We start from the raw sequence: 27,946 nt of genomic DNA on the forward strand, positions 1-27,946 counted from the left end.
AACCAGTGCTGCTATTCCAAAGCCCCCTCAGGTACATTTTTTACTATTTCCAGCAATGGTATAATAATGGTGGGTATAGATCTTGTTGAGTCGGTCATTTTGAAAGTAGCTCTCAAGTCAAAAAAGTGTGCACGGGCACCCCTGGCCTAGCTACTCGCAGCCTAAGCATTAGCTCTGTTGTGAAATTGACACTTAAAGGTAGGCTAGTTTGTGAAAATGCTTTGACCAATATTGAGCCCAAACACTTACACCCATGTCAGCGCCCTGAAAGTAATGGGCTTTTACAATCAATTGTGGCCAATTAGAGGACAGCATTTAATGAGTGTGGACTAATGGAATAGTGTATTACCTAGTTAACAAGGTGTAGCCTAAAGATAATTTTGGGGACTTTAATTTGAGTTCCATTTTGGAATGCTTACTCCCGCACCACTGTCTGGAGTCGCTACAGGGACATGGAGAGTAGTTATGGATCACATTTCGAGTATAATATATTATAATATAGTCTGATGACCCGATGGGGTCGAAACGTTAAATCCTAAATAAAATACTACTGGGAGCTTAAGAACGGTGTGCGGACATCCTACCTTCTTTCTGTATGTATATATTTTGTTCAGCACCCGTTGAACAAAATGTTTCCATTTAGGATCTTCTTATCTCACTGGAGTAAATGCTGACATGAAAAGTGGTAATAATACAATATGTTACTTATTTTGCGATTTTTGATACATGACAATAGAAGTTTCTAACATAATCTCACACCACACTGCGTGGACGTGACAGTTTTACAGGATTTTTTTGTCGTTGGGTGCCGTTCTTCCATTTTGGCAGAAAATGACTGAACTAGCAGATATGCGAAATCTTGATTGTTCAGTTGAATTTAATTATTATTTTGATTGCTCAAGTTTAAGTCAGATAAAGATATTGCAATTTAACACAATGTGTGCTTCCCCTATAAGCCAGAACGTGGCGCCAGTGCCAAATAAACAAGACGGGTCACAAGATCGTGGCGCTTTGCGCCATGTTGTGAGCTTGTAGATCTGCTATTTTCACTACTAATTTTCTTCTAATTTATGAATTTTTGTCTCCACCAGGCCGAAGGCATTGGGAGAGAGTATGTTTTGCACTCCGTCCGTCCGTCCGTGTGTCCGTCCGTCCGTGTGTCCGTCCGTCCGTCTGTGAACAGCTAATCTCCGGCATCGTTAACCCGGTCGATGCCAAATTTCGCACACACACTCCCTGGATGCCAACGATGAACCTCTGCCCCAAAATTTCCAGAACGGCCTGTTATAGCGCCACCAGGAGGCCGCTTTGTGCAAAACAAGTTTTTGGACAGTACACCTACAGATTTTGTTCAAACATCACGCAAATTGGTACACAGTCTCTCTAGAGCCATTCAACGAAACGGGTCTTTCAGATTTCTCAGACTCCATCCTGATTGGCTAAGATTGGCTTCCAAAGTTTGCAGGAGTGCTCAGTTTCAAACAAAATGCTGCAAATCATGAACACATCGTGTGATTTCCGTGAAATTGCGCACGCACATTCCCACTAGGCCGAGGAAGAAATGCCATGTGAACATTTTCAACTCAGCCTCATGGTGGCGCTATAACTGGCCGAAAAGTGTTTTTACCTCCAACTGCACGGATTTGTGGATAACTTTGTATGCCAACTCCCTAGAGGCCAAGGAAAAACCTTTGCCTGGAATTTTTCACATCTGCTCTTTATAGCGCCACCAGGAGGCCGACATATGTAAAACACATTTTCTAATATTACTCCTTCAGATGTTATCCAAATTTCACACAAATCGGTACACATGCTCTCCATAGTCATGTGATCAAGACGGGTTTGTTTGATTTCTCATAATCCACCTTCATTGCCTACGATTGGCTTCTAAACTTTTCAGGAGTAGCCCGCTTTGTACCCGTTTTGTACAAATCGCCACAACTACTCAACGCAGCGTCCGATTACGGTGAAACTGTGCATGCATATTCCCACTAGGCTGAGGAAGAAATGCCAGTTTTCAAATCAGCCTCATGGTGGCGCTACAACAGGCCAAGCCGTGTCTCACACACACACACACCCACACACACTGCTGGTGGAGACCTGTGCCCAGAAGGGCACTTTTTCTAGTTTTCATTGTTTGTATAGAATGTTTTTTGTAAATGTTTTGAAATAATTATAATTAAAAAACAAATTTAGGAAACAAAATATCACACCCGTGTGAAGTGAGGGGCGCTCTAATTATCGTACATCATCATCAAGAATGGTGGTCCCTTATTGGCCAAGGGTGGCCACATACCCAGCCGATTTGCTCAGACACATATGACGTAAATTCTCCATTCATTGCCAATGGCATTTAGGGCTCCATTTTTGTCACTGACGTTACCCGCGCCACGGCCCGCAAGTCAGCCGCTGCCCGAAAATTACGAGTATAGGAGCTTGCTCTGTCAACTAATGGTATTTTGGTCCAGCGTCACCCGCTATCTATTTTGCTGACACCGGTATTTGCGCCTAGAGGTGTGGTCATGGGCGTGTTGGCACGCTTGCCCCTAAATTGCTATTTTGGTCACACACATTTGGGAAGGCGATAGTGGAGTTTAAAAGCACCCGAAAACCATATGCCAGCAGCCAAATTAGTTTGGTAGAGCGGCACACCGCGCGCCTGGCTGCAATGGAGTTGTCCGCGGAGTAGGCTGCTTCATCTCTCCTTATTCTCCTATTCTATTGCGTCTCTTTGTAATTTTCAGCACAAGTGAGACTTCAAGGCAGCAACACATCACTCTTCCATGGGCTATAAACCGTAAGGCTATGAAGCAATATAGAACTGGGCATAACGGGCAACGGATAAGGGATCTCTTAAAGGCAATCATGGCATGTGGCACGGTGATTGGTTTAATTATTGTAACGCCCAAACCACACCTTTGCATAATGTAACGGGTAACGGAGGTGTTTTAGGGATTTAGACAGGTAACCAAAATACCAACTTTAGTGGGGGAACACCCCTTACCCACTGCTAAATCCCCAAACAGTGTATTTAGAATGATCGAACGAAAATGGAGCCCTTAATATGTTTGTGTTCAGACAGTATCTATACACTATAGCTGTAGCGACCAACTGTTTGTTTTGGTGCAATAGAGGACTCAACTCAAAGACCCCTAACCATGAGGACAGGGGCAGTGGGGGGGGGGGGGTTGCTTCTGAAGTGATGAGACAGTACATTATAGTCTGACAGTGTGGGATTATGGCTACACAGCAGCCTGGAATGTTGTCGGGGCAGACGTCACTGTGATGACATGCAAGGCTGAGCTGAACGAGATGAAGGACCTTGTGGCTAAAGCGAATAGCTGATAGGATGGCAGATCAGGAAAGAGAGATAGTGAGAGGGAGAGAGATACTGCATGTGTAGAAGGAGAGAGATATATTAGGTCTCTGGCAGCGTCTTCCATGTAGTGCCCCGTTTGTTCCATGGAATTTGTTGCCTGTATCACTTCATCAAAGTCAAAGAGAGCGCCGTTGGAATCTGTCTGATTCTAAACAAGATCAATGAGCATGTACAAAACAAAAACAAGCCATTAATGCCCTTGGTGTGTTATTTGTGCAGATGTGTTTAGAAATAGCTTCATGTGGTTTCCCTGGGCAGGTTGGTGCTATGAGATAAACAAATAATAATAGAATAAAGACGATCAAATGGCTCATGAAGAAGTCAGGACATGAATGAAGTGTGAATAATGAATGAATGAATGAATGAATGAATGAATGAATGAATGAATGAATAGTTGTAACTATACAATGCCAAAGTTTTATGTGGTCTCCCGATGGAGATGTCCATGTCTCAATAAAGATGGGGGCACATCTACTATCCAATCCAGTGTGCCGTCTGCTTCAAATAACCTTATTTACATTGTCAACCAGTAGGTGTGGTTGACATTTCTCAATTGGAGACCACCTCCAACCACTGCAGTTGTACTAAGTGTACTAGTTATTGTCTCCACCAGGCCGAAGGCATGGGGAGAGAGTATGTTTTGCACTCCGGGAGAGAGTATGTTTTGCACTCCGTCCGTCCGTCCGTGTGTCCGTCCGTCCGTGTGTCCGTCCGTCCGTGTGTCCGTCCGTCCGTGTGTCCGTCCGTCTGTGAACAGCTAATCTCCGGCACCGTTAACCCGGTCGATGCCACATTTTGCACACACACTCCCTGGATGCCAACGATGAACCTCTGCCCCAAAATTTCCAGAACGGCCTGTTATAGCGCCACCAGGAGGCCGCTTTGTGCAAAACAAGTTTTTGGACAGTACACCTACATATTTTGTCCAAACATCACGCAAATTGGTACACAGTCTCTCTAGAGCCATTCAACGAAACGGGTCTTTCAGATTTCTCAGACTCCATCGTGATTGGCTAAGATTGGCTCCCAAAGTTTGCAGGAGTGCTCAGTTTCAAACAAAATGCTGCTAATCATGAACACATCGTGTGATTTCCGTGAAATTGTGCACGCACATTCCCACTAGGCAGAGGAAGAAATGCCACATGAACATTTTCAACTGAGCCTCATGGTGGCGCTATAATTGGCCGAAAAGTGTTTTTACCTCTAACTGCACGGATCTGTGAATAACGTTGTATGCCAACTCCCTAGAAGCCAAGGAAAAACCCTTGCCTGGAATTTTTCACATCTGCTCTTTATAGCGCCACCAGGAGGCCGACATATGTAAAACACATTTTCTAATATTACTCCTTCAGATTTTATCCAAATTTCACGCAAATCGGTACACATGCTCTCCATAGTCATGTGATCAAGACGGGTTTGTTTGATTTCTCAGAATCCACCCTCATTGGCTATGATTGGCTTCTAAACTTTTCAGGAGTAGCCCGCTTTGTACCCGTTTTGTACAAATCGCCACAACTACTCAACGCAGCGTCCGATTGTGGTGAAACTGTGCATGCATATTCCCACTAGGCTTTGGAAGAAATGCCACTTGACCGTTTTCAAATCAGCCTAATGGTGGCGCTACAACAGGCCAAGCCGCGACACACACACACACACACACACACACACACACACACACACACACACACACACACACACACACACACACACACATTTATATTGCTCCTAAACATTTTGCCAAACATCACACACACACTCCTATCCTCCTGGTGGAGACCTGTGCCCAGAAGGGCACTTTTTCTAGTTTTGTACTAGACCGCTGCCCGGCTGTAGATCACCGAGTCAGTAACGATGGAAGTTGGAGATCCATGCCCCACCCGGCTATGCAATACTCGTTGTACCCGTGTCAGAGTACCCGTTCCCAAATATGGAGTGTTCTGTTGTGATGTCAGAACAGGCCAGCTCCATATATGGACCCTGCAGGGCAGGGCCCGGGCCCTGTCCAGAGCCCGGGCAGAGGGCTTTTGTGGCGGGTTCAGGACAACCGTGGGTCCGACCGACTCGACACCGGGCCCTGTGGGCCTGTGGAACGCGGGTGTCGAATTTGAAGTCGGTGGGGCGAACGGTTCTCGAGTTACGTGCATTACAGCCGTACACACAGACAGAGACATGGCACATTTATAGATTAACATACTCCACCGTACAGATTGATAAAGAAACCTAGCGTTTATTCATTCAAATAAGTCACATAGCTTTAAATGAATGAATGAATGTATGACTGAACAATAGACCGGTTAGCATGCGTCCAGACAGTGGACTGTCCAATGGGCTGGGATCCAGACCATAGCATGTTGTATGTTTCACCCATGCTGAGGTGTGTGTGTGTGTGTGTGTGTGTGTGTGTGTGTGTGTGTGTGTGTGTGTGTGTGTGTGTGTGTGTGTGTGTGTGTGTGTGTGTGTGTGTGTGTGTGTGTGTGTGTGTGTGTGTGTGTGTGTGTGTGTGTGTGTGTGTGTGTACCTGCAGAACAACAGAAGCATAGTGCTGGGTGTCTTTCCTCTCCACAAAGTTGTCACCTCAGCAATTCTCTGGCACGAGCACCACTACACGTACACGCGCACGCACGCACGCACGCACGCACGCACGCACGCACGCACGCACACACACACACACACACACACACACACACACACACACACACACACACACACACACACACACACACACAATCTGATCTGTAGAGTCATTTGGTTCGCTTCTTACGAATCAGTTTCAATATATTCCCAAGTTTCCATTCCCGCTGCAACCGAATTCTAAATATTTCTTATCATTTTTTCTGCACTTAAGGGAACCGAGTCCCCGACGAGTCCCCAAAACAACTCAAAGCAAAGAGGAAAAGCTGTGTGAATGATGTTCGCAGAGCATCTGGAGCCCCAGCAGTGTAGTGTTGTTCTATTGGCTCAGTCACAGACAGCACTACAGCACTACAGGCAGCATACCGGCTGCAGTATGTAAATGAGGACTGTTATCTCATTTAGGCCGGGAACGCATCTGCATGTCGCTTTAGCTTTTAACCACTATTCTATTCTTTAGGCCTCACTCAGACCTTTACTGCATTGCTGTATGCTGGATGAATGTTGTGTAGTGTCATGGCCGCCCCTATGCATTTCCAATGGGAGTCACATGGTTTGACACAACATTTGTGTTGTATGAGGGGGAGGGGCGCAGTCGAAACACAGCCGAAAGCCATACAACAGCTTGTAGTCCAAAATGTGGACTACAAACCATGTGACTTCCATTGGAAATGCATTGGGGCGGCCATGACACTACACAACATTCATCCAACAAGCATACAGCAATGCAGTAAAGGTCTGAGTGAGGCCTTTAGCTGCATCGAGTGCCGCGCTACGAGCTTGTAGATGTGTTATTTTTTGAAAAGTGAAAATGTGAGGCGCACATCTTTGAAGATATATTCTTTCACAGCAAACTTTTTTTTTTCACTAAAATCTTTGCTTCTGGGGGTCCCTGGAACAAAAAACTCCCTGTGGCCAAATTCATATCATTCTGTGGGTCCTTGACATGAAAAGGTTTGAGAACCACTGACATAGAAACATAGGTTTTTCAGAAAACTGTCGTGATTTTAGAAGACATTTTAGAATCTGGCCTCAGTCCTAAATGGCTTATTCAAGGCTGCAGTGGCTTTCAGGACAAAGCAAGAATAACAGCTAGCTCTCCCTGGGCTACTACACTCCTACGCTCAGGCACTGCATGCTGCCAGACACCATATACCACCAGAGGTGGGGAAAAGTACTCAATATAGAAATACTCTGTTACAGGTAAAAAAGTACGGAATTCAAAGTGCACTAGTATTGGCAAAAGTATTGGCATCAAAATGTACTTAAAGTACCACAAGTAAAAAGTACCCATTGTGCAAGTTTTCAAATGTATAAAAATATTTTGAAAATAGCAGATCTACAAGTTCACAATGCGTTGCATCGCCATGCTTTGTGAGCTTGTGGATCTGGTATTTTCAAATGGCCATAGGGCTGAAGTGGGTAATGTATGTTTTGTAATAATATTCCAAATATAGTAACTATAGTAACTAAAGCTGTCAAGTAAATGTAGTGTAAAGTAAAAGTACAATATTTGGATCTGAGTTGTAGTGGAGTAGAAGTAAGTATTGGATGTTGGAAATACTCAAGTAAAGTACAAATACCTCAAAATTGTAATTAAGTACAGTACTTAAGTAAAAGTACTTTACTGAGAATAACTACTGTAGCTAGCTCCCCCTGGGCTACACTCCTGCATGCTGCCAGACATCATATGCTTTACACACCCTAAACCGAGCACCATGCTGCAGAAGAAGTCAAAAGAATTGCTATGCTTGATGAAACCGAAGAAGTTCTCTGCAGACAAAATTGTTTCATACTCAATTGTTTTTGTTTTTGCAAAATGTCCGCTTATTTTCATCGATTTAGGACCAGACTGAGGACGATGGTAGCAGAGTAGCAGAGGTTTGAGTAGCAAAAAATAAATTATATATATATATATATAAACCATGCATTACTGCAGAGAACGTATATCTTTGAGATTGTCCATAATAGATGCTAAGGCGAGACATGGCATGACATTATTTTGCTATTTTGCTTCCTAAACATGTTTTCTTTCAAACTAATGCAAAAGAAACATTCAAAATTCACATTTAGATGTTTATTTTAGTAGTTTATTTTAGCCAATGACAGCTCGTTTTGCTGGGTGAAAATCTCATAGATTTTCATGATTGGTTGCTGGTACAAACCACAGTCAGCTGATGATATGTTGTTGCCACAAATTGAGATGAGATGAGATATTTGTCTCAAAATAGTGGCTTCAAATAAAACGTTTTGGAATTTTAAAATACAAATCTTTAAAGGCTGTTTTCTCAAAAATCTCCACTTCAGTTGCACTCACAATCTCACATACACCAAACTTTCCAGTCTTATTCATACAGTATCTATATTCTGCAGGAATTTATAGAAGGGTTTGTTGATATCATTCATAGCCTGATTTACATCACATTTTATTGCTAAAAACATGGCGAAAATGTTTTTTTTATGCATGTTGACAGTATTTTCTGATTTATGGAGTGATAATTAGAGATATCTAAAATGTCCTTTGTCTCTAATATGTCAAGAAATATGCAAATTAGCGCAAATTAGGGCATATCTTGCCTAATTTGCATATTTAAACATATCATTTCAGAAAACTTAATGTGAGTAATCAACTGGAGAAGTTTAATTGTGATAGCTATTAGTTAACTTTTTACCCTATTCACCTGTAGTGTCTCACCAAGCCGATTTAGCAATAAAAGTAGCCAGTTTGACACTTTTGTCGTCATTCCATTCTCTGGCCGCAGCAGATTGAAAAGAATGACAAACCAAGCGCAGAGTTTGTTTTGGGGACACTCAACATAATCGAATGATCAACAAGACAGGGTTAAATGTAACAGAATAACCCTGGCAGGAGACCAGAAGCCATAGTGTCTCCCTTGACCAGCGGGGCATTTAATTCCCTTTTGTTGAGCGATCGGTTTCCCCAAATGGGGAATAGCAAAGTCAACGCACTCCCCTGCACTCACAAACAAGTCATCTATTAAACCAAAAGCTATTCCAAAAGCCAGCTGCTCTAGGCGGGTACCGCTGACGCTCCACACGGTTGACCTGAGACACCTGAGCTCATTTAGCATGACACAATCACTATGCTGAAATGCATGTATATGCATACCTCCGCCAGATTGGGAACTCAAAAATCTTGAGGTAAATTGCTTTCTTCTTCAGATAACAACTCTACAGTTTATCTGCCTAATATTACTTCCAGCCCAATCATTTTGCCAGACGTTCAAGGTCCAATGATTTTTGTCTTGGCTTCTTCTTATTATGTTTCCGCTTCATCAAAGCCCTCCTTAGACTCTCTTTCTATTCTCGCTCTCTCTCTCTCTCTCTCTCTCTCTCTCTCTCTCACTTCTGCATTCACCTTGCTGTCTGAATACTGGAAAGCTCGCCTCAAAACACAGTCAGCCCTGGCGTAGGCCTACAGCCCTGGCGTAGGCCTACAGCCGGCGAAACTGCTCAGCCTGGTATTCCTAAACGTAACCTACCATTTTTTTTTTACCATTCCTTAGCCTGGTTTCCAGCCTGATTCGCTGTGTTCCGTGGATTTGTAATTGTCACTTTGCAAAGTGACAATTACAAATCCACGGAACACAGCAAATCAGGCTGGAACCCAGGCTTCTTATTCCTAACCTTAACCTCAGTAAAACAGTGCCAAAACCTAATCCTATTCCTAAACTAAAACCTGTTTAAAAATATGCCTAACCCTAAATAATTTCTAACCTTATTCTCAGTAAAACAAATACAAGAACCGCCCCGCCGACCCGTCGCCGTGAGGTCGGTGGGAAAGAAAAAAAAAACGAGGGCGAGCGTGTTTTAAGGCAAGCATTCGGGATACCTGCTTTCTACGGCCCTTATAGCTCTAACTTTCCCATATGCTTAGTTCTTGCAGAGCAGGTGGGCAAACTGCAGGTGGATCCCACACCTCCATGTCAGACTAGCCCACGTCCTGTGCAACCATGACACTCTGCATGAAGTTCTCTATCATTTTGATGACCTTGCAGCAGTGGTGGAAAAAGTACTCACAATTTTTACTGCTAGCTGGTAGAATAATTGTAGTTAAGCTCTGTAAGAGAATCGGTTTCATCCCCGCTGTAGCCCCATGCACACACTCACTGCAACCATTGGCTATCATTAGCATTAGCGCACACTTTTTACCAGTAGCCAGAAACGTTTACATGTCGGGGCGATGCGAGACAAAGTCACAAATGACAGGATCACCAAGGACAGCTCTCCTAGATTCCCGAGTTATGGAGGTTTGAAAATCCTGCTTTGAACCGAGGTAAATGGAGAGGAGTTGTAACTTCCCATAGCTGGTGGTGACGGAGGCGTTGCATAGCAACCGGATAAATGTTAAAAGCTGCTGTGGGGCTCAACCACTATATATACAGAGTATACCGCCCACGTCCAGGGGGGTATGAACATGTTCGTACCTGGCTGATAACGTCCCATAGCTGGGGGGTACGAATATATTCTGGGGGTCCTTGATATGAAATTGTTTGAGAACGACTGACATAGAAACATACAGTACGTTTTTCAGAAAACTGTCAGGATTTAGAAGACATTTGTAGAATCGTCCTCAGGTCTAAAATGGGTTAATTCTTGTTAATTAATGGTGAAGTCACTATGCCATCGGAGCTAGCATACATTGTTAAAGTCCCACCTCTCGCCAGAACAGGACTGGATGAAGGAAGCAATTTAAATCAATGTGATTCATCATTGAGAAAAACTTGACACCACCTTGGTACAGTTCTTTATCACTCTATGGCGGCTAGTAAAAGACAAGGCAGACTCAATAGACAATACAAATGGTGAAACCATGTGACTGAGGCAGCCGATTTGGAAGTATCATGGTAAAGCGCCCTGGAGCGCTATTGCCATTTAATGGGATAAATAAAATCCCCTTTAAAGGACCACTTCACCACTTTTCAACCTCTCTTCATATTATTGGTCTTCAGTCTTCACTAATGATCATGATAAAATAGCACTATTTTTTTGAGTCTGTGTCTCATAGGAGGGCTGTGGGCAGTTCAAAAATCCGTCCACCAGTGACATCATCGATGGGGAATCCAAGCTAATAAAAACTGCAGGCTTTCTATTCCTGAAAAGTTGCAATGCTAAAATGGAAGCCATCGTTCTCACGATAATACAAATCTAAATATAAAAAAGAAAATCTTGTTTAAAAAAAAATCAATGATGTCACTGGTGGACGGGTTTCTGAACTGCCCACAGCTCTCCTATGAGACACAGACAGAGTAGAAAAAAAACATGGTATTTTATCATGAACATTAGTGAGGACCAATTATATGAAGAGATGTTGAAATGTGGTGAAGTGGTCCTTTAAAGTTAGTCAGGGTTGGGGACTCCTTTCAACCTTGTGCGCATTGGTTGGGGCACGACCAATCAAATGTGACCACACGCGATATACAGACTGCCATCGCGGGGGTGGCAACTGTCGAGGACAGCTGAAAAAATATTTTCTTTGTCCTTTTTTATTTTTCTGTCTAAAATAATCTGAAGCTATATTATTATTCATGTCATGTTAGAGCAGGTCTGAAATAAATGTCAGAGCTGATATCGACATATAAATATGAAATAAATGCTTAAACATGTCACTATGTCTAATGTTATAACCATTGAGTTAATCAATGCTAACTAGACATACGGCTTCCCTGCTAAAGTATGCAAATTCCGCTAAAATCCGCCTTTTTGTACACAATCGTTTTGGAAGATAATACTAGTCTTTTACTAACTGGCTAACAGAAATAGCACAGAAAGAAGTATTAACAACGATATTTTGTAAAAAGTGTGTTTATTTTGGTCCGCCTAAAGCTAATTCATGCTAATGTTCCAGCTGGGGGCACTGCTGACCACAACAATGGAAAATGCGGAAATGGCTTCTTATTTCCAATAGTAGAAGAAGAAGACCCGAATGAATGTATTGTAAACATTGTAACATTATGTCACCATAACGTGGTTATTATTAGTTGCTTTGGAATGTACCTGCCATGAAAATTAAGGTCATAATAACGCAGATCGCATCGATATGTAATATAGCGCGATAATGTACTTGTTTTAGCTACACGATTGATATCAATATATTAGCTAAATGTAGCTAACGGCTATCATTGCGGGGTTGCCAGTTTCTGCGAGAGAAATAAGCAACCCGGTATATGAAAACAATCCCAAAATAAGCGAAAATAGCCGATCTACATGCATACAAACAACACAAATCTTGTGTCTGGCATAAATTATTTACAGATGGGGGTCTGCAGACAAATAATAATAATAACAGGCTAATGAAACAGATTAAGAGAAGAGCCAAGAGGGCACAATTTGTGCTGGGAGGGTTTGAGAGCAAACTGTCCTGTTGTCTGTTGGTTACTGTTTTTTTAATCATGTGTCCATAATCAACTACACTTTAAAAACAAGCCCAAATAATCAACTACACTTTATTTTTGTCAAATACATTTTTATTAACAGGTTATAAATTATTATAAAATTGGTACAGTAGGCCTATGCATTCTTTTTCTTTAGAAACAAGGCCAACTAATTATAATAAGCAGACATGGCAACACTGCTGGTTGACTAATGGAGGAATGAAGGGAAAACAGCGCCCCCTAAAGTCACAGATCACTGAACTAAAGCTTAGAAGCTCCATTTTCTCTGCTTGGTCTTTTTTCCACTACTCCTGCAAGACATTTTTCTATAAGCCATATCTCCAAAACTGGTGGGTCAAACTGAACAACCAATATGTCAATTTGAAGCTACGATTCCCTGCTTTCATAAGACATGAAAAAACGAAAATTCAAAAAAATCCAATGGCAGTCCTTCGATCAAATCTAGTCACAAATGACAACTTCTGACAGAAAGCCCTGTGGGAAATCTTCCATGTGCAATGACTTGAGTAAAGGAGTGTAGATAGAGGAGAGGGTGCACATTTTGGAATCAGCTCGCTCCCAAACAGTAATGATCATGCATATTAGACGTATGTGCTCCTTGTGCCACTTTATACGCATAGCAATGAAGCCAAGTATTTATACATGTTCAGCACTTTAACCCATTTAGACCGGAGACCAGATTCAACAAATGTCTTCTAAAACACACACACACACACACACACAAAGACACACACACACACACACACACACACACACACACACACACACACACACACACACACACACACACACACACACACTCACTCACTCCACGCCTGGTGGAGACAATAATGGTTAAAAGTGGTTAAAAGTGACACCAACACAGAGGTGGTTTGCAATCCATGAAGCCACGTTGTGCTTTTTAGTGTAGCTGAAAATTCCACTGAACAAAATAAATAATCAAGGGTGTAGTACTGTGTGTGTAGCACACATTTCTGGACCCTGTACAAATCAGTCTCTGGGGGCTTTCCCAGCTCTTGATTTTTTTTTTAAAACAATTAACTCAGCTTAGCTGTGCATGATGCGAAAGGAGGTCGGCTCACTAATAAGCCTATACAGATTGCAGTTTGTCACATTTTAGGATAAAAACATAATGTAGTGGCTCAAAAAGAAAACGATAATGATTAAAAGAACATGAATTGAAAACATACAGTAGTGAACCCAGAAAACAGCCTGCAGCTGGACAATTAGACAAGAATCTAAATAACACAGTATTCAGTACATAAGACATTTTGAAGGTGGAAGCTACAATGACAGTCTGTCTGTCATTATTGGTTATACAACTTATGTCTTGGAACCGAACATAACATGGCGCCACTTCTCCATTCTCTCAATGGATGAGGGCCACCATCGAATGGTGTGCAGTGGGCACGTTCTATAGGCTTTTCTAAAATATCAGTGAAATCAGTTATCAGTGAAAAGATGCCGGTAGCTGTTATTGACTCAAACTTGAAAACGCAAAAACTTGTTTGTGGGAAATCACCGATATATTTATTAAAACTGCTAAAACAAACAGGTGCCTGACAACCAATTATTCACTAACTCCATCCAGGCCATGGGATGTTGTAGACTTGTTTATTTTTTTGCCCCTGCAGGGCATTTGCCTTTGTTTATGCATTGCTGTGCGTAGAGCTATTATGCAAATATGCTAAAATCAGCAAGCAAGCCTGCAAGCAATCTAGCATACCGGTATTAGCGTTCAGCAGTCTTAAACTATTAACAAGCTCTCCTTCCCTCTGGGACAAGTGTGTAATTAGCAGTTTTCCCTCATTCTTTCTCATTCCTTACGTTATGTTATTTTTTGGCACTGTGGGCCCTATTTTCGTTAGTGCTAAACCCCTTATCCCTAAACTTTTTTTTTTTTTACTATATATATATTTTTTAATAGTTCAAATAGCCGATCTACAAGCTCACAGCGTGTTGATGTAGATCGACTAGTTGAACAATTTGAATATGTTTTTCAAAATAGTAAAAAAAAAAGACAGGGATAAGGTTTAGCACTGACCAAAATAGAGCCCTGTGACTTTAACTTTAATCTTGAGGAAGGGCATGTTTATGTGAAAGCAGGATGATTAGCCCATGGCATGGATGTACTATGATCGAGTCCTAGTGCAGGAGAGGTGGGGACTACAGTACCCCATTTGCTTAAATCTTAAAAAGGGAGCCTCCGATATTCTTTTTTGGATGCAAAATTCAGTCTCAACCTATTTATTCTGACTAAATTAATTGATTTATGACACAAATAACTAAACCATGGGGCTCTAAAGTCAGTACCACTTGTCGATGTGCTCATAATGAGGCAAAAGGTTTATGTCATTCAGTCATTGTTTGTTACGGCTACGGTCTATTTGTTATATTTTTGTTACGGCTATGGTATATTTGTTATATTTTTGTTACGGTTTGCTATGTGTGTGCCCACTTGTATTGTATGCATATCAGCTGTGCCATCCCACACAGTTGATTGAAGGGGCAACTTCAACATTGTTGCACTTCACGTCTTAGCGTTCCTTCACTTCAGCTGCCTTTGCTTCTACATTTCGGCGCTTGCGGCTATTTTCTTCTCCGTGCTGTTTGTTCATGGTTGTTACTGTTCAGGGGCGTATTGTTACATCTTGTGTACAGGTACATGAGAGTAAAACATATTTTTGTTTTGGCTTCCTTCAGACAATGCAGCAACATAGATAACACCAAACAGCAAGAGTGCAAGAGAAAACAAAGAGTAAAGAGTATCATATGTACATACAGTATGCATGTTTTCCCTGTAGTAGCAAAGTTAGGTGAACTTTGTGTGAACAACTTCACAGTAGGCTATGTTCCATATATACAAAGTTTAACTGAGCTCTCAAAGATGTGCTTTTATCTCTCTGAATATTTATTGGATGCGCCTCAGCTTGGGGGACACACACAGAGGCTGAGGGGGATGTGAGAGGGTTGCAAATCTTTCTAAATGAAGCCCCAGATGGATGAGTTGGGGATGTGCAGAGGGACGGACGTGATGGGAATGGAGGAATTAAGAGCCGCTCTTTAAGGCCTGAGTCATACTTAGTCGTATCACGACAGTGTTGCGTGCCGAAAGGCCGATTTATATACTCACGAGGTTATGGATGCGACTTGTTATGAGCTTGTAAATCTATTTTTGTTGCGTGACGCCGCCGTACGACAGAGCATTACACACCACATAATCACTCATGCTCTCTCTCTCTCTCTCTCTCTCTCTCCCACCCTCTCTTTTCTTCTCTGCCATTAAAGATGCCACAAGAATACAAACACCATTCTTTTATCTATGTTTGAAAGGTTATTGTGTTTATTTGTCGTAGGTTGTTGTTTCTATACGTGTGCATCCAGCCACCATATCTTGAATAATTCTGTTTGTTCAACTTTGAAAAATTGCCCTCTTGCCTCACTGACTTAAAGATCGAGTGCCATGATTTTTTTCCACCCTAAAACATGATCATCAGGTCTTACTGTTATATAAGGAGGAAGAATTTGTTCAAAAAAGTGTACAGTATTTGTTAAAATGTCACTACAGTATATTACTGTTTTATTCATTGGCACGTTTGACTGTCAAGGGTTCAGCCTCCAGGAAGAAACTCTAAATACAAAGGGAATACATCATTGCACATAAAAACGACTCCAGGGTGTCTAATGAAGTACTGTCACCTCATAGACACATGAAAAACTGGAAAAATACAAAAATCATGGCACTCCATCTTTAAGGAATTTGCGCAGTGCACTACAGACCTGTTTCACATTGTAATGACTTTTGATGGTTTTCTTTCACAGACTATAGTAGGTAAATGATAGGTGGGATTTTCCAGGCACCCGAGATTCAAACCCGGGTCTCCCGTCCGTGTGGGAGCCCAATGTGTTCCGCCGCTAGTAAGAGGGTATCCCTCTTGGCCCTGCAGGGGAGATAGGATTCAGGCTGAGCTACTCTGTTACACCAGTGGTTCTCAAAGTGGGGTCCAGCGGGGACCCCCAGGGGTCCTTGAGGGGGTTCCAGGGGGTCCCCAGCAAAATTACTTAATGTTGCATCAAATTCAGTTTAATGTTGCATCAAATTCAGTTTAAGCATTTTAAGCTTCGGCTATTCAAAAGCACATTACAACACAGTGCGTTGTAAGCTTGTAGATCTGCTCTCTTTTTGACATCTTGAAAAATCTTGGAGAAATTGTGAAAGATTTGAAATGGCCTATTTGAATATCCATATTTTCAGCAATACGTAATCACTTTTCAACCTGGCATTCCTATTTCGTCATTTTGGCTGAAAAACAAAACGGATGGATTATAAAATGTCAAATGGTTCATGTAAATTATGCATAGAAACCTCATCTGTCATTACATTGACTTGAGTCATTATGGATGGAGCTACAGGCGGACTGTGCTTGCACACTGCTTAGGCGGGCATATTTTTCACTCTGTCTGCCCTTACTGGGAGGGAGCATCAATTCAGGCAGATTAAAAGTGTCTTGTGGACCACAACACTTGTGATTGCTCTTCTCTTTGTCCGAAGAAATAATTCATTAGCTTTGAGCCACATGAAAGAGAATTTCAAACGATTACTCAGACTTTGAAATTAATTGGCACAGCTCTGTCTTAGTGGTTTTGAAGCTAATATGGACATTTTCTTTTCTGCTGATCTGTTAACAGATGAAACCGCCTACGATGCCTCTGGCTCCTCCTCTGTACCCAGCAGTAACTCTACCGTCTCGGCCGCTCCTCCTCGTCCACTGGCCGGCCTGCGAGCGGCGGAGGCGGGGCCTCTCTTACCGATCCACTCAGATGGCAGCGCTGTATCCGAGGGGGGCGTGTCGCCGAGGAGAGAGGAGCCCGCCTTCTCCTCCATTCTAACCTTCCTGGCGGGAACCGGCCAACATCCGCCGCCCAATCCTATCCAAACCGGAGACGCCTCCTCGCCGGCTGTCACCGGGGACAGGAACCACACCACCAGCCAATGGCCTTCAGATGCTTTCACCCCAGGGTCAGAGATGTCTCTTTCCTCCTCCTCATCCACCTCTGTGGAGACCAACAGGAACCCGTCCACCACCAGCCCAGGTCTGGTTGACCGTCTCATCTCAGAGCCTCAGGCCATTAACACGGCATCATCTTTTTACAGTGCATCTCCTGTGTCCTTCATAGGTGAACATTGGAGGCGATCATCATCATCATCAGTATCAATATCATCATCATCAGTATCAATATCATCATCATCAGTATCAATATCATCATCATCATCATCATCATCATCATCATCATCATCAATATCATCATCATCATCATCATCATCATCATCATCAGTAGCAGCTACAGGGTCAGCAGCATCGTCTTCCTCTGAACGGAATACAACTGCTGCCTCATTTAAGGACCATTGGACTCCGTCCAAGCCTCTCCCACGGACACAAACTGCAGCATTAGCACCGGTGGGACCTCGTGACTGGACAGCAGGCTCGACATCTGCACTGTCCGTCGTTAGTTCGGCTGCTGATTCGACGTCCGTTTCAAGTGGACCCGCCAGAGTGTCAGCGTCTCTATCTGACACCGCTTACACTGAACGGGCGAGCAGTGGAAATCACACCGATGCAAAAAGAAGCAATAAAAAGACAGCACAGTCGTTTTACGCACCGCTGAATAATTCCAGCGAAGCACACATGGGCACTGTAAAACATAATGCAGGCGCCAGCACAAAAATGATGAAGACACCAGCACAGGGCGCAGACTCATCGTTCTCCGCATTAAGCCACGGACAATTCCCTTTGACATTTTCAGATGTCAGACCGACCGAAACCCAGAGAGGTATGAACTCCATCTCCACGAGTAATGGGGATGCACGCACTTTAGTTCCCACTATGCATGATCAAAGGGTTCAAACTGATCAAAGCCAGCGGGGGATGTTACAAACTCCTACATCAGCACAGCTGTCTAGTCGTCCTAAAGGCTATTTGGTATCAGGTAGTCGTGTCACAAGAGAGAGTGTGACGGGAACACTGCGCGAGGTGGAGAATGACAAGACAGCAGCAGCCAGTAGCAGTGGGACTGCGGCCTGGTCCCTGGCACATTCGCATTCTGTAATGCCAAGTATATCACGAGCCACAGCATTAAAAACCCCAGTGACACATTTCACAGCTTCCTTCCAGTCCCCGGGGACCATGCTGCAATATATCTCACCTCTCCCTAAAATTGCAGTTGCCAAACTAACGAGTGTCCCCCTTGGCATGGCATCTGTGCAGCAGCACGCATCCTATCTCGGTGATTTAGAGGAAGAGGCAGGCCATGGTAGCCCTAAAGTTTCAGTTCTCGCTGTGAATAACAGCCAGCGAGGGACGGCAGAAGCAGAACACTACTCTGCCTCTGCTCGAATGCACCACAATAGCTCAGATTCACTTATGCGGATAAGAGCTGAGTGGACCAGTGGTTCAAATTTGCATTTCCCCTCTGGGACAGTGACATCATCCACTACATCAGAATCACTACATTTATCAAGCACAAACACAAATACACCTGAATTCAGCTCAAAGGCAGGCTCTCCCCGGGAAATTTCCCCGGGATCGAGTGGAGGGGTAACTTTGAAACGGATGCTTACCACAGATAGAAGCATGTCTCTTTCCAGTTCTGTATCAGTGAAACCAGCAAAGGTCATGACCTCGCATGCTGTGCACAAAATTCTCTCAAACCCCTCTCAGGCTACTGACTCATCCCCCTCCCAATCAAGCCAGCAAACATACCACGACAACGCTGAAGATGTCTCTGTCCAACCTGACACTAGTGAAGCTGCTACCGTTGATGAAGCCAAATCCTTGCTTTTGAAACAGACGACCACCTCACAGACACCATATTATGTAACAAGATCTGCCGGGGTGTCCCGTGGAGCCGAACCGACAGTTGCATCTTTAAATGAAATCGCTGCTCATATTACAAAAACAGAGGAGACGGATCACGGTTTTCATATTCACTCAACTAGGCATGGCTCCAGTCCAGCGGAGCGTGCGCTGTCACTGGATTCTGATGATAACGTGACACAGTTGAACGGGCCCGCTGATATCTTTCAGAAAAACACTGTCAAGCGCTCAGATTATCCTTCGCCTGCCCTACGCGGGAGCTCTGCAGCAACCACAGACATTACATTACACAAGACATCACTGCTGCAGCACACATCACTGCTCCCCTCTTTCAACATTACTGAACATTTTATGACGCTGAAAAGAAGCCCCGTGGGCCCCGTCCAAGGATCCCCCGCGAGTACCCCGTTACCCGCAGGCACTTTTGAGGTGGCATTGGCGCGTCGCTATGATGAGCCGTTTTCCATTTTCGCCCGGTCAGAGATCCTTCAACCTCTGATGACAGTTCATCATTCTCACTCACAGGGACCATTTTCCCGTGTCAGTAGGAATAAGTTACATTTTGACATTCAAACAACCATGGCCTTCACATCCTCCCCTGCGGCCAGTCCAACTTCTGAGAACAGTCAAACCAGCATTGGTATGGATAGCAGTACCTTCAGCTACAGCACCGAACGAACACCCTATGAGAAAGGTGAAAGTGCTGAAACTATATTTTTTCAGGGCCTTTCCTCAGAAGCAGGAAATAAATCTACCGCATCTGATACGTCCAGTTTCCAAACGCCAGCCGACACACTGACGCCGGAACGTCCAGCACTGAACGAACGCACGTCCAGCTTTTATTCCCTGCATTCGGCAGAAGCAACGGCAAACACCAGCGATCTGTATTCGGTTCAACCAAACGGGACTGAGCTGTTTGTTACATATCATGAAAACATGCCAAGAACACAAAGAACCACTGAGAAGAACACTCCGTCAGCTTGGCCAATGTCAGGATTACATGCTTCCCCATCGGCGCTCTCCCACTCTGCGACGCCTTCACTAGCCCCCTCCGTAGCCTCTGCATCTAATGCTGGCAATTATGAGCCCCTACAGACAATGATTGATGTTGGCTACCCCAAGGCTGCATCTGTTACTGATATAACACTCCCAGTCAAGCCTTCTCCTCATTCATCAGTCACTGCCAATATCCGTAACACGGCTGACACACCGACACAAGCGGATTTGGCGCCCTTAGGATATTTGTCACATGCCCCACCGTTATCAGCATCATCATCATCAGCCCTTAATCCAGCCACAGATGCGGATCTGCCCCGTTCGTACTCGAATACCGCCGTCTCCACATTTTCTCAAGCTGGGGTGCCCTTTTTGTCCCCATCATCATCATCATCATCATCGTCAACAGAGGTCCCAGCTTTGTCCCCCAGTGACACTTCTCTGCTGTCCTCCCTGTACACAAACCACACTGTCGCCGTGTCTTCAGCTAAAATGCCTTTATCGCCTTCCCCAGACCTATTTCTCACTGCCGTAGCTGCACAAAATCATCAGAATCACACTACTTTCCCATCGTCATCTTCAACATCACCGCCACCATCATCATCATCATCACAATCACCGTCGTCAGGGACACCAGCATCATCATCACCACCATCAGCACCATCTTCATCATCATCACCACCATCATCATCTTCATCACCATCTTCATCATCATCTTCATCATCATCATCACCAGCATCATCACCTTCATCACCACCTTCATCATCATCTTCATCATCATCATCACCAGCATCATCACCTTCATCACCACCTTCATCATCATCTTCATCATCATCATCACCAGCATCATCACCTTCATCACCACCTTCATCATCATCACCTTCATCACCACCTTCATCATCATCTTCATCATCATCATCACCATCATCATCACCGTCATCATCCCTCGGCGCCCCCAAAGCTCTACAGCCATCATCACTGCCTACGAGTCATACTACATCTTCATCGTCTTCCCCTTCACCATCGGCACCTTCGTCATCATCACCCTCACCATCATCATCTGTCACAGGTTTGTCATTAGCCAAACCATTCCTGTCCCCCAGTTTGACAAAATCAGTCAATTTTGAGCGGCGTTAGCCCCCTCCTATGTATGACGATAAGAGCGCCCCTCACTTCACACGAGTGTGATTTATTTTTGAGTGGTGTAAACCACTCCTACAACTGGCTTTTGTGTGCAGAAAAAAATGAGCATGGTTGCTATGTTCAAAATAATTTCTGACGTAATTAAATCACACCCGGGTGAACTGGATGACCGTAGCAACCGTGGTCATTTTTTCTGCACAAAAAAAGCCAGTTGTGAAATCACATCCGGGTGTGATTTCATTACGTCAGATCAGAGCTGATCAGGCTATATAAAACCTTACACCACTCAGTTCACACGGGTGTGATTTTTGAGTGGTGTAAACCACTCCTACAACTGGCTTTTGTGTGCAGAAAAAAATGAGCATGGTTGCTATGTTCAAAATAATTTCTGACGTAATTAAATCACACCCGGGTGAACTGGATGACCGTAGCAACCATGCTCATTTTTTCTGCACAAAAAAAGCCAGTTGTGAAATCACATCCGGGTGTGATTTCATTACGTCAGATCAGAGCTGATCAGGCTACATAATACCTTACCTTATTTCATTACGTCAGACATTACGTCAGACCACAGCTGATCATGCTATATAAAACCTTACACCACTCAGTTCACACGGGTGTGATTTTTTAAATCTATCACAGGAAGTGACATGGGGCACTAGATAGGAGGGCTATGCCCAGCTTTCCGTGTTTGTATGAATTTGATTGACCTCATAGTGATTATTTGATTGGCTGAGCATGTTGTAAGATGATAAGAGCGCCCCCTCACTTCACACGGGTGTGATGTTTGTTTCTACAGAGACAGACACGGAGAAGTTAACCCCCACGACAGCATCCAGAGAGACGGAGCTCTCTTCGCCCAGAGCAAACGAGACCAGCCAAAGCCCGTCTCAAGTCAATAACATCGGCATCTCGGTCAAGCCCACCACGGAGAAAACATCTCAGGTATCCAGTGGTGGAAAGTAACTAAGTACATTTACCTAAATATTTCCTTTTACTTCTACTCCGCTACATCTCAGAGGCAATTATTCTACTTTCAAGAACTAACTACATTTATTTGAAAACTTTAGTTACTAATTACTTTGTAGATTTTGATTACGGTAACAAAACTAAGCACTTCTTCAACCCTATATACATTTCGGGCCATTTGAAAATAGCCGATCTCGGCTATTTTCAAAATTATACATTCGAAAAGTTGAAATGAAACATTCTGAATAATTTTGGTACTTTACGTACATTTTGATACCAATACTTTTGTACTTTTACTCAAGTAAAATTTTTAATTCCATACTTTTACTTGTAACGGAGTATTTCTATATTGCAGTATTGATACTTTTGCTTCAGTAAAAAAGTATGAGTACTTTTCCCCCCACTGCAGGTATCACCTCTGGTCCCACATCAGCGGGACGTCACCACCACCCCCACCACCACCACCAGCTCCCTGCATCGCCTCACCACAACAGCAGCTGCAAACACCAAAACGTCACCCCCCCGCAGCACCCCCACACCCTCGCCGAGGGTCACCGCTGCTGCAACCGCACAGCCGCGGGACGCCACTACCCCCACACCACAGCCCACCAGGAGAGCCACCACCATCCTCCTGACCACCACAAGGTTATTATAGTTTGGGATTTTACATTATTGTTTAGTTTTAGTTAGTTTTGACCTTTGACCTTTATTTTTGTGACAACGTTTAGTTTTAGTTTAGTTTTTATTAGTTTTAGTGTTAATTTTAGCATTTTCGGCCCTTTTCAAGCCTGCACCTGACGAATAAGTCATAATATTCAGTTACTGATTGAACGGATTGAAACAGATTTTGTCTATCATTTCAGTAAGTTTTAGTTTGTTTTCTAAATACAAAATACAGATTCAGTTAGTTATCGTTTTTCTTTTCCGTTAACGAACATGTTTATTTTTGTTTTAGTTTTTCCCGTTAGTTGTAGTTAACTCTAATAACCTGGTGACCACCAGGCCAGCTGCAGCCACCAGGAGAACATTAACCCCTTTAGTTAACTCTAATAACCTGCACCTGGTGACCACCAGGCCAGCTGCAGCCACCAGGAGAACATTAACCCCTTTAGTTAACTCTAATAACCTGCACCTGGTGACCACCAGGCCAGCTGCAGCCACCAGGAGAACATTAACCCCTTTAGTTAACTCTAATAACCTGCACCTGGTGACCACCAGGCCAGCTGCAGCCAACAGGAGAACATTTACCCCTTTAGTTAACTCTAATAACCTGCACCTGGTGACCACCAGGCCAGCTGCAGCCAACAGGAGAACATTTACCCCTTTAGTTAACTCTAACAACCTGCACCTGGTGACCACCAGGCCAGCTGCAGCCACCAGGAGAACATTAACCCCTTTAGTTAACTCTAATAACCTGCACCTGGTGACCACCAGGCCAGCTGCAGCCAACAGGAGAACATTAACCCCTTTAGTTAACTCTAATAACCTGCACCTGGTGACCACCAGGCCAGCTGCAGCCAACAGGAGAACATTTACCCCTTTAGTTAACTCTAATAACCTGCACCTGGTGACCACCAGGCCAGCTGCAGCCAACAGGAGAACATTTACCCCTTTAGTTAACTCTAATAACCTGCACCTGGTGACCACCAGGCCAGCTGCAGCCACCAGGAGAACATTAACCCCTTTAGTTAACTCTAACAACCTGCACCTGGTGACCACCAGGCCAGCTGCAGCCACCAGGAGAACATTAACCCCTTTAGTTAACTCTAACAACCTGCACCTGGTGACCACCAGGCCAGCTGCAGCCACCAGGAGAACGTTCAGCCCTCCCGTCCAGAGGACCAGCAGCTCTCCCAGGGGAGGGCCTTCCACCGTCCTCTTCTCTCCCTTCACCACCACCACCACCGATGCCCCCCCGCCACCGCAGTGCAACATCACAGAGAGGATGTGGGTGAAAACAGGTAGTCATGATTGAATTAAACATGAATTTCACCCACTTCTTCTTGAATTTTCACTCTTCCTAGAAGCCACCCAATGTATGATTTAACATATGTCTGCGGCAATATAGAGTGGTCTGAAGTCTTGGAAATGCTCTCTACAGTACGAGTTGAAATGCTGCCTGTTACTGCGTGCCCTGTTCTTGCTCTTTATTTCTTTAATTTTCTCTGCCTCCTCTCTCCCTCTCTGTCCATCTGTCTCTTTCTTTCTTTCAGTTGTGTCCATTTATGTAAGAAGGAACCGTCTGGACAGCATCCAGAGACAAAACCTACGCAGAGGGCTGAGTCAGAGTCTGAGGAAAGCTCTGAATGATTCCATGGCCCAGGCACAGGTCAGAGTCAGACCCATACGTATGTAATCTATAGGAATGATTCCATGGCCTAGGCACAGGTCAGACCCATATGTAATCCTAGGAATGATTCCATGGCCTAGGCACAGGTCAGACCCATATGTAATCCTAGGAATGATTCCATGGCCTAGGCACAGGTCAGACCCATATGTAATCCTAGGAATGATTCCATGGCCTAGGCACAGGTCAGACCCATATGTAATCCTAGCTCTGGTCCATAGCTCTAATGCGTTTCATTTAGAGCTATGTTACTCTCAACTTCCGCCGCTCGCATGAATGCAGACCAGCCTCTCCTCTTTAGCGTAAATAAAAATAACGTTTTTGCTACTCACCAAAACAAAGGCGGGTTGTGTCATTAGAAAGCCTACTTTCCTTAGTGGACGCACTCTGAGCCCCCCACCACACGTATAAATGGTACTTTTTGGCCAGAAAGGGCTTTTTTTTCACCGGAGGAAAAATATTCTCTATGAGGCAGTTCTCTGGGCAATATTGGTAGAGGGCGCAGCGGAGTAACTAAAAGTATTTTTTTTCCGGTGGAAACAAAATCCCATTTTGGCCAAAAAGTACAGTTTATACGTGTGGTGGGGGGCTCAGAGTGCGTCCGCTAAGGAAAGTAGGCTTTCTATTGACACAACCCGTCTTTGTATTAGTGAGTAGGTCAAACGTTTGTGAGATTTCCACTAAAGAGGAGAGGCTGGTCTGATTTCGATTTGAGATTTAAAACTGAAAGTCCCATAGCCTTATACTGCAGGGCAGAATCGTAGAAGCAGTAGAAGGCTATGGACCAGAGCTAATGTAATCCTAGGAATGATTCCATGGCCCAGGCACAGGTCAGACCCATATGTAATCCTAGGAAATTCACGCTAAATACATCTGGTCGGCTTAGTGAATAATGTATGAGGATGGGGGTGGTGTGTTTTGATATGTTTAAGGGTGAATTGGGAAGGATTAACAATAGTTGTTCCCAAGGGGAATTTATCCTACAGTATAGACTCAAAGCCATTTTCTTAATTTTTTTTCAACATCAATATCAGTGCTCAATACAATTATACAATTTACAATTTAAGCATTTAGCAGATGCTCTTAATCCAAAGCGATTTACAGTAAGCAAGAACAACACATGGTAATACATCAAATACATAAAAAATAGTCATCAAGAATCATAAGTAAGCTAAGAATCTAACATCCATCTAACAGTAGAATATCTGTATAATGAAACTATGAGTATACACTATAGAGGCTATGTCTACATAAAATGCTATAATTATATAAAAATTACATAAGTTGAGCCCTTACATACGCCTATATAAGGTCATTGAGGCTAGGGCAAGTGCTGCGGCAATTATAGCAATGATGCTGTATAATAGATTGACCTAACATGCACATGCACAATAGTACACGTTATGCTGCAATTCCAGGAGGTTAATGTACTGGTAATAATACTTTATGGAATTTAGACTCTTAATGGATACAAATGAAGAACAAATGAAGTTCTGTCAGCCTCCACTGCATGAGGATCCTAAACAGCTGGTGACTAATATTGAGTAATATTCTGATGTCCAGCATGGGAGATAGGACAGTAATTCCTTTATTTTTCCTATATTCCTATATTTTTTGTGGCTTTCGCCTTTATTTCTTTATAGAGGGATAGGTATAGAGCGTCGCAGTCCCGCCCCCTTTCATGACGACGCCAGGCCCAGGAAATAAATCACAATGCATTTTTCCCATAGACATTTCAAAAAGTATTTATTTAAAGACATTTTAAGCGTCGTACGAAGCCAACTCGAGTCGTGACAAATCATGACAACACACAATATTTTGGACCAAACAAATAATTACATATAAGAAAAACAACAAAAAAAGTGTTGTAACCTGCCGTTTTTTTCTACTTTCTAATTCTTTGTTTGGCCCTGAAAAATTGTGTTTGTTGTCATGATTTGTCACGACAAGAGTTGGCTTTGTCCGCGGCGTAAATGTCTTTAAATAAATACTTTCTGAAATGTCTATGAGGAAAATGAACGGAGAATCATTTCCTGGGCCCTGGTAGGGGGCGGGACTGCAACGCTCTATACAGTCAGGCTGATAGGAAATGGGGAGAGAGATGGGGGGATGACACGCAGTAAACGGCCTTCGGGATCAGGAGTCGAACCTGTGGCACACTGCCAGACTGGATTACCAGCCAAGGTGCCCAGACGGCTATGCCAGCCGCCCGGGCCAGTAATTCCTTTGAAATAAAACAGCAGATATATGTTTTACCATTGCCATTTATTTCACGTTCATACAAATGATAGTTGTGGGAAGAACACAATGGAAGTATATACGGCACGACAGGGTCCAGGTGTCATGTATTCTTCAGTTTAGTTTAGTTTATTCCGTTTATTTGAGATGGACACATTTGAACACAAATCTCAGCCATAGAAATGTGATGCACTGTACCAGATATAGATGAGAGCAGGAATTCATCTGGAGCCCCTGGGCAGGTGTACAACAACAAAACAGACATTCACACTGTATACAAAAAACTTAAAATAATACAGCATAAACAGCAACCACACATAAGCATTATATTACATAACAAAACCCAGAGTTCATCCTCGTGGGCAGAAGAGGAACATTCTGTAATGGTGGAGGAAGAAGAAAATCACTTACAGTTTTGAGTTAATGTTGGCAAGTTTAATTTGCCTTAATGCATGATTTCACTTGAGATGTAAAAGCTTGCAAGTGACTGTTATTTTTTTAATTACTGATGGAATTCCAAAGAGAAATCACTTCATGTGAAAAGACGAATGTAGTGCGTCGGCCAGGGACGACACGATCACCTCTGGTTGATTGGCCATCCGTGGTGATAAAAGTATACTCAATTTCTTTACGAGCACTTTGGTAGAGGTTTTGGTTCAGTTATCTTGCCATGATGTACTCTAACTCTGATAATTCAAAATATGCTCAAAATGACTCCACATTTCACATACAAAGTATTATGCGAAGGATGATAGCTGCTTTCCTCACCGTTAATGCACTTGCATGATCTACAGATAATACCAGTAAGACGCCCTGTGGGCGAGAAGTGACCTCGAGGTCGCGTACACGCATCCACATGGGTGACAGCAGACTGCTGGGCATGGGTGTAGCTTGAACTTGACCCCAGGGGGTGCGAATGTTTGGGGGGAATCCCGCGCGCACACGTTAGCGT

General features: G+C 43.5%; 2 protein-coding genes across 2 annotated transcripts in view; both read left to right on the forward strand.

The window, feature by feature from the left end:
* Positions 1–27,946, forward strand: part of hipk3b (homeodomain interacting protein kinase 3b) — a 307,389-nt gene that overhangs the window by 119,024 nt on the left and 160,419 nt on the right. The gene's annotated exons all lie outside the window — the stretch shown is intronic.
* Positions 17,082–27,946, forward strand: part of LOC306919649 (UPF0606 protein KIAA1549L-like) — a gene marked incomplete at both ends in the record, with an annotated part of 92,073 nt that continues 81,208 nt past the window's right edge. Inside the window, 7 exons of the mRNA XM_079496205.1 lie at positions 17,082–17,604; positions 19,175–19,241; positions 21,034–21,413; positions 22,240–22,385; positions 22,819–23,054; positions 24,204–24,370; positions 24,623–24,738. Of these exons, the coding sequence (XP_079352331.1) occupies positions 17,082–17,604; positions 19,175–19,241; positions 21,034–21,413; positions 22,240–22,385; positions 22,819–23,054; positions 24,204–24,370; positions 24,623–24,738 (1,635 nt within the window). The remainder of the gene's footprint in view (positions 17,605–19,174; positions 19,242–21,033; positions 21,414–22,239; positions 22,386–22,818; positions 23,055–24,203; positions 24,371–24,622; positions 24,739–27,946) is intronic.

This window comes from Electrona antarctica, assembly GCF_951216825.1.
Source record: "Electrona antarctica genome assembly, chromosome: 3".
Taxonomy (NCBI): Eukaryota; Metazoa; Chordata; class Actinopteri; order Myctophiformes; family Myctophidae; genus Electrona; species Electrona antarctica.